This window comes from Schistocerca americana, chromosome 4 (assembly GCF_021461395.2).
Source record: "Schistocerca americana isolate TAMUIC-IGC-003095 chromosome 4, iqSchAmer2.1, whole genome shotgun sequence".
In the NCBI taxonomy this organism is placed as follows: Eukaryota; Metazoa; Arthropoda; class Insecta; order Orthoptera; family Acrididae; genus Schistocerca; species Schistocerca americana.
The window spans coordinates 381,199,129-381,207,328 of NC_060122.1; the positions used below are offsets into that span (position 1 = coordinate 381,199,129).

Below are 8,200 nucleotides of genomic sequence, written 5' to 3' on the forward strand. Positions count from 1 at the left end.
AAATTCATCAGTAATTACGAGACACAAAATTCTTGTGTCATACCTTTTCCATAAGATTACGGCTAGAAACGAAAAATGTTTCCATTGTTCTGTATGTATCTATGGCCTTGTGACCTATGAACTAAGATTAAAACAGGGCGATAAGGACAGTGTGGTAGGGAAGAAACTGGACCTTCCGATAAACAGCTGAGTACATACACCAGCCACAGAAAGAAAAACTGCTACGTCGTGCTTGAATGTTAATGTTTTATGAAATGCTTCAAGGCAGACTGCATAAAAAAATTAACTTTGAGGAAGAAGAATAGGACAAATGATATGTTGTCTCCGTTGGTCACTATGTCTTTCTTCACGCACAAATTTACATCACGGGGCCTCATTATTGCATACATGAGAAAATGAAGAAACAGGAATCAAAACGCAAGATATTTTAGCATTGTAAAAAACATAACAAGTGTGTCGTTCGTAGCGGTAACTTGAATGAATCATTATGGGCTGATGCAGATCAATATCTGGTATGTTTTCTACACAGTAGTGGTATTTCAGGAATCCTTCCAATCCTTTTATTTATGGCATGCCTCCGATTCCATATTTACAAACAGAGCAATGTATCGCAGTGGTTTAGGCACTGAACACGCATCTGGAGACCAATGCGGAGCAGATTCCGTTCGGCCACCCATATTTTTACACTTTCTTTGTTTCTCCATATTGCTATTGGTGAATTCCGGAGTGGTTTCTTTCAATAGGCTTATCCTGTGCATCGTCATCGACAGGACGTAAAATTTTGGTTTACCTTCCGTATGTACGTAGATTACGTGTTGACATGAATACCTCAATACCAAATGCATGAACTATTGCTACTCGCTGGACAGTCGAATGTCGTCTGTCAGCGAGAATGTTTCAGACGCTAAGCGCCCATTTGCCAATTACGACGCTTAGCGTGTATCATATAAAACGTCACAAAGACGTAGTTTTCAAATTAGATATGAACATCTCTCAAGAGGGTGACACATAAATATCACAATGAGGAAAACATTTCTCTGGTAAAAACCCTGAAATGCACCTTCATTGTAAATGAACGCAAACGCGTTATATTCGGAACGCAGGAAAGGGAAATAACTGAGGTATATCTAAAATCTATTGAATATCATTATAGCAATTTTTAATGTTAATATTGTCATATACTTTTCTTTAGTATTCCGTTTTCTTGTAGTATAAATTTCACACCTAAGTAAAATTTTACTGAGTCTTCTATGACCTCCATAAGTGGTGTTAACAGTGTACTCAACCTCTGGTCGATTACGTTAGTCTTTATCTGCAGTCGATTTGCCAAGTTACTTACTCTGGGCATAGATTTCAACCCATCCTCCATGTCGTTTAAAGTCGACAAGGATAGATTCCACAGTGCAGACTAAAAGTCTCGTTACACGATCATGATAAAGTACTTCAAACTAATATAAGGATTCCCACATAACCACATTCAGGATCAGAACGAAGATAAAATTCAACAGGCGCGCTAGGAAGCAGAATGTGAAGTGACAGGAAGTAAGAACAAAGTTTCTAAGTAATCAGTAGCCACCTACGTGAACCAAGGCAACAAAATTCATACTTATACTGCGTAACTTCTTGGCACCTTGTGTCAAGTTGTGTAGAATATTATTAAAACATTTTGCAAGGACTGCAATCAGTAGTAGGAACCGCATGCAGCATCATTCAGCTCCCACATGACACCGAAATGTGTAATCTTATGAAAATAATTTATATAATAGTGTCAGCGAATGGATCAGATGTAAGCCCTGTCTTGTTCACTACGGCGAGCACTGAAGAAAAGTAATAGAATGTTAAGATGTTAAGCTCTCTTTACACCGAAGCGAACGTGCAACAGTGAACGAGAATTTACTCTGGCGTAAACGCTAGGCGGGCGTGAACAAACGGTATGCGGATTTGTTCGGTTTGCACTCGCTCGTGTTCCTCTGGTTGTCGTTCTTTTAGCGAACCGTCATAAGTTCACGTACCTTCCGCTTCGGCGCTAGCAGAGCAGAAAGCTTTCGCCTGCAATCTTTCCATACTTCTGTACTCTGTAGCTGTTGACATGAGTTGCGTGAGCGATGGAGTTGGCCTAAGAGAATGTAATACTGCTGATACAAGAATGTAGATATCATATATGCTTCCGGGATCGAAGATATCCACAGCACGAACACAGAAGCAAAAGAAATATAATTCTCAGAAAATTGCTTAAGCACTCAAATCTCCTACTGGGGACGCGAGAAGGCGATACATTCATTAGATGCTTGCATCAGAGGGGAATAAGAACAATCTTTGTAATTCTTTTTATTAAAAAGGAAAAGCACAGTAATTTTTCTTGAAAGTAAGTAAATGCAAATATGTATACTATGCTGACTAAAGTTAAAGATACACGAATGGCATCATTGCTAACGTTCATGCTATCTCAAATTAAATGGCTGATGTGTCATGGTTACGTTAGATATTTTTTATGTTAAATATAAATGTTTACTCAGGATCACAAATCTGTCCTCTAGCAAACCATGTGGCAGATCTTACCAAGTAGCCTGTATGACAGGTCGTATGTATATAGGGTGTTCAGAAATTGCCATAACAGACCTGTAGGACTTGTCCAGGGGAGTGACAACATAATATTTGGAATAGGAATCCATGTCCGCAAAAGTCATCCAACGACGCTGCAGAGTGTCAAAGTTATAAGCGCCGACGCCTGTAAATGTATGTGCAAACAGGATGGTGCCGTGTTGATGTTACAAACATGATGGGGAAGGATAAATGTGTAAATCTGAAGTAAGGATCGCTGTGCCGGAAACGAACGAGTCGAAAGTTAAACGCCAAAACCGTTCTGATGCCTCTGACAGTGGAATACATATACTGGTAGTGTTGGTGCTAAGCTTGTAAGGTAGGCAACTTCCAGCGGTGGTAACATGGACCAAAACAAGAAAAAATGCTTAGTAAACATGGCTCTAGAATGCATACCTTAAGAGCTATGAGCACTTGTTCACTAGAGGAGATGTATTTCACAGTATCGAAGATGAAGAAGTGACCACAGCTCTTCAGGTATGATCTTAGGACCCATGTTTACTGCACTTTTTCTTCTTGGAAAGTTCGTTCCAGTCGTATCCCTGAATGTTGGCCATTCATTCTGGGATACTCCGAGCACTGTTGCGAATGTTAGTGAACACTGATAAATTGTCTGCGAATGCGCTCCGGTGTACAGAGGAGCTGAATCGCAAGCTACTGCTGCCGTCCATCGTATACGTTCATGAGTTACGAACGTAGCTAAAAATGTTAATTTTCTTAGGTTTCTTCTTGAGTAAATAAGAAGAAATTTGAACAAATTCAGTCCTTAAAAGTGTTAAACATAATATTTCTGAATATTCTTGTAGACCCACCAAGAAGCGAGGCTGCTGAAAGTCAATGAGCGTGTCGTGAACTGTGCATCGGTTACGATAAATCACAGAAATTTAAAGACTGTAAATCTAACTAATTATTTAGGGATTACAAATTACGAATAATTTAGGTTAGAATAATCACATAGATCATTCTGCGGGTAAAGCAAACCAAGGACTACGATTTACAGACAGAACACGGAGAAAATGCAAAAATGCAATTTTTTTTACGTCATCTTCTTGGACCGAGCGAGGTGGCACAGTGGTTAGCACACTGGACTCGCATTCGGGAGGACGACGGCTCAGACCGGCGTCCGGCCATCCAGATTTAGGTTTTCCCTAAATCGCCCCAGGCAAATGTCGGGATGGTTCCTTTGAAAGAGCACAGCCGATTTCCTTCCTCATCCTCGACAAAATCCGAGCTTGTACTGTGTGTCTGATGACCTCGATGTCGACGGGACGTTAAAGCCAACCTTCCTTCCTTTCTTCTTCCTCTTCCAGGGCATTGGTCCGCGGTGTGGAATCCGCATCAGATTACTGACGGACGACATCGAAAAGGTTCAAACATGGGCAGCTGGTTTTGAACTATCACGAAAGATGGGAGAGCCGCCACTGATGTGATATAGGAATGGGAGTGCCAGTCATTAAAACAAAGGCGTTTTTCGTTGGAACAGGATCTTCAGTTGAAATTTCAGTCACCAACTTTCTCCTCTGAACGTGAAAATATTTTGTTGGTGCCCGTCTACATTGGGTGGAATGATCATCATAATAAAATAAGAGAAATTACAGCTCGCAAGTGTCCGCTTTTCCCGGCTCTGTTCGAGGGTGGACCGGTAGAGAAATAGCTTGAAGGTGGTTCGAAAAATCCTCAGCCAGTCACTTAATTGTGATTGCAAAGTAATCATGTAGATGTAGATAAGTCGGCATTTGTCTTCCAAAATATTAAAAATTCTCCAAACCTCCATGAACAACCCCAACCCCTCTCTTCAAACTGTCGGATGGACGCTCTTGTGTTGTTCGAAATGATTCAAATAGCTCTGAGCTCTATGCGACTTAACGTCTGAGGTCATCAGTCGCCTAGAACTTAGAACTAATTAAACCTAACTAACCTAAGGACATCACACACATCCATGACCGAGGTAGGACTCGAACCTGCGACCGTATCAACTGCGCGGTTCCGGACTGAAGCGCCTAGAACCACTCGGCCACAACGGCCGGCTCTTGTGTTGTGGTGATTAGACTAGATAGTTCAAGAAGTATAGGAACAAGGCTGGATTCCCGAAAATGTCCTCGGATTTTTCTGGACTGAAAATGTTCACTCAACGTAGTGAAGCTCAACGGGAAGCTGTTTTAATTAATAAGCAGTGCATTGACAAGTCGGCGAAGTGGCGCAAACCGAAGATCTTTTATCAGGTTTTAAGTCATATTGATTATCAGCTAATCGATAGTGCGTGTATCTATGTGAAGTTCAGCGCTCTTCTGCTTGTCGGTACTGTCAGTCTCATGCCAAAACAGATCACTGAACGAATCGAGAGAGTATCTGACGTGAGTACAGGTGCGCGCAGCACCAGATGCAGCGCGCACCTGGCGAATGGCGACCCGATGTTTGAAGGCCGCGCGTCTCCCCCCCCCCCCCCCCCCCCCAACCCCCTCCACGAGCGTCTGGGCACGTGGAGCAGCCTGTGTACTCACCACGACCATGCTGGGGCGCGGCGCCGTGCGGCTACTGCGTGGCGGCTGGCGACGCTTCTCGTGTGCGACTGACGCGCCGCGGCGCGGCCGGCCGCGAGGCAGTCCCAGCCGTGACGCCCACGCTAGTCACGCGGCGACGCGCTCCCGACAAGTCAGCCGACAGCCCTACACATTGTTGCGCGTCGCTTTTTACACTGGCCCGTACCTGTGTGCTTACCGAGTGTCCGGGATCGTTAATCGCAGAAACCGCCCAATGTTTCGGCAGCACCGGTGTGCAAAACGTAACGACGAAAACAACTTTCGCATGATGTGTCACTGACAAGTCACATAGCTCAATGAAATTTGGACCATACGTAGAAGAACTACTACAGTATAGACAGTAGGAAACCAAAGTAACCGCGATTCATAGCGGTCCCCTCGACATTACGAAACCCTTGGACGTTACAAGAGGCGGGACATTGTTCTTACAAGGGAACCTCCCCATCGCACCCCCCTCAGATTTAGTTATAAGTTGGCACAGTGGATAGGCCTTGAAAAACTGATCACAGATCAATCGAGAAAACAGGAAGAAGTTATGTGGAACTATGAAAAAAATAAGCAAAATATACAAACTGAGTAGTCCATGTGCAAGATAGGCAACATCAAGGATTGTGCGAGCTCAGGAGCGCCGTGGTCCCGTGGTTAGCGTGAGCAGCTGTGGAACGAGAGGTTCTTGGTTCAAGTCTTCCCTCGAGCGAAAAGTGTAATTTTTTATTTTCAGACAATTATCAAAGTTCAGGCACTCACTCATAATCAACTTCGCTCTCCAAAATTCCAGGACATGTTCCTGTCATGTGACGCAGATGCCGTCACCAGTGTCGTATAGAATATATCAGACGTGTTTTCCTGTGGAGTAATCGGTTGACCTACGGCCTTGCGATCAAATGTTTCCGGTTCCCATTGGAGAGGCACGTCCTTTCGTCTGCTAATTGCACAGTTTTGCGGTTCGGTCGCAAAACACAGACACTAAACTTATTACAGTGAACAGAGACGTCAATGAACGAACGGACAGATCATAATTTTGCGAAAACAAAGAAAGAAAACTATTCAGTCGAGGGAAGACTTGAACCAAGGACCTCTCGTTCCGCAGCTACTCACGCTAACCACGGGACCACGGCGCTCCTGAGCTCGCACCATCCTTTATGTTGCCTATCTTGCACATGGACTACTCAGTTTGCATATTTTGCTTATTTTTTTCATAGTTCCACACAACTTCTTCCTGTTTTCTCGATTGATCTGTGTTCAGTTTTTCAAGACCTATCCACTGTGCCAACTTATAACTAAATCTGAGGGGGGGGGGGGTGCGATGGGGAGGTTCCCTTGTTAGTAGGGTGTGTGATCACCGCGGACGGCAATCCATGATCTTCAACGTTTCCCATGCTAGTCACAAGGCTGATAAAAGAGTAGTTCTTGTGGTAAGGCGTACCATTCCTTCACCAGCGTGGATGACAACTGCTGGTGCACGTGGACGTCCTGCAACAAGTCCCCCACCACCACCCCCATAACGCATCCCACACCTGCTTGAAGGGAATGAAGTGGCAGGAACGAGCAGGCCAGTCCACTCGCCGAGTATCCGTTTGCTCCAACATTACTCCGCCTACGCAGATCGACGCGATCGCGCATCGTCATCCATAAAAATAAAGCACGGAAATATGCACATGGGGAAGGGGTACAATGTCATACGAACGTTGACTGGTGAGTGTACCGTGTTCAAAGATTAGGAGTTTAGCACGTCTTTGCAACAATATTATGCTTTTCCAAACCATAACACCTCGACCACCAAATCAATCATTTTCCACAATACTGGACGTATCCACATGTGGCTTGAAGTGGAAACACGTAATACCACATTGTCGAACACGATCGTTTTGACAGCCCAGGTATTACGGTGTGGGGAGGCATAATGTTGCCGGACATGATGGCCTCCAAATCTTTAAACACCGTGCACTCAACGGTGAACGTTACTGTCACACTATCAACGTTACTGTAACACAGTACTCCTTCCCCACGTGCGTCTTTTCAGCAGTGCATTCGGCCGTAACTTCATGTCTATGGAAGACAATGCGTGACCGCATCGAACAGCGCAGGCGGAGGAGCTCTTGCAACGAGAAGACATTCCGTGAATGAGTTGGCCTGGGTGTTCCACCGACTTAAATCCTATCGAGCACGTGTGGGGTGTGTTGGTGAGATGTAATTCAGGACGTTCACATGCACCCTTGATCATCCAGCAGTCGTCAGTCGTGCTGATGGAGCTATGGGACGCCCCATCACAAGAAGTGCTTACCAACCGCGTTGCCGGGTATTTCGGTCCGTGGTGATCACACACCGTACTAAGAACTATGTCCCGCATCGTGTAATGTCCAAGGGGACCATCATAAATCGCGGTGACTTCATTGCAATTATTGTCTTTGAATAAAAGTGTCATTTCTGTTCGTCTCATTGCATATTTCTTTGCATTACCTTCTATACTATACTATAGCAGTTTTTTCTATGAATGGTCCACGTTTTATCGAGTTATGTTACTTGGCAGTGACACATCATGCGAAAGTTACTTTCGTCCTCGAGTTTTTCACTCCAGCGTATAATCACCATCTTCATATGATCTGAGGCAGCGATCACCAACTCACAGACCGAGGCCAGTTTAAAAAAATAATAAAAAACTGTTCTGATGCATTGATCTGTTAGCTTGGGCGAAACTAAGCATTCCATTTCACCCTAGAAATGAGACAGCAAAGAAAGCAGTGGGTAGAAGCGAGCAGTCCTGGGTCTTGTACCGAAACGGGTGAAGTTGGTTTCACCTATCGGAAGGGTTACGCTTTCTTCTCACTGATTTTCTTGCAATGGGCTAAAAAAATAGTTTCAGAATGCAACCAAAAACTTCTGGATCGCACACCGAAGTTATGTCAACAACCGGATGATTCCTTGCCTCTCTGCCAAGGACAGTGGCAAATACATGGCGCGCAGAGAGTAGTGTGCGTATGCCTGCTGAAGTATTAGAACGCATTAAAATTGATTATCTCAGACACCTTCCGCACTTTTGATCCACTAGACGTAATAAG

The 8,200-nt window shown here is 44.2% G+C and overlaps 1 protein-coding gene across 1 annotated transcript in view; it reads right to left on the bottom strand.

Annotated features, from left to right (window-relative positions):
* The window catches only part of LOC124612270 (segmentation protein cap'n'collar), a 383,857-nt gene extending 378,698 nt beyond the window's left edge, over positions 1-5,159 (bottom strand). The window contains exon 1 of the mRNA XM_047140366.1: positions 5,103-5,159. Coding sequence (XP_046996322.1) covers positions 5,103-5,111 — 9 coding nt within the window. The 5' untranslated portion in view covers positions 5,112-5,159. The remainder of the gene's footprint in view (positions 1-5,102) is intronic.
* Positions 5,160-8,200: the final 3,041 nt, after the last annotated feature.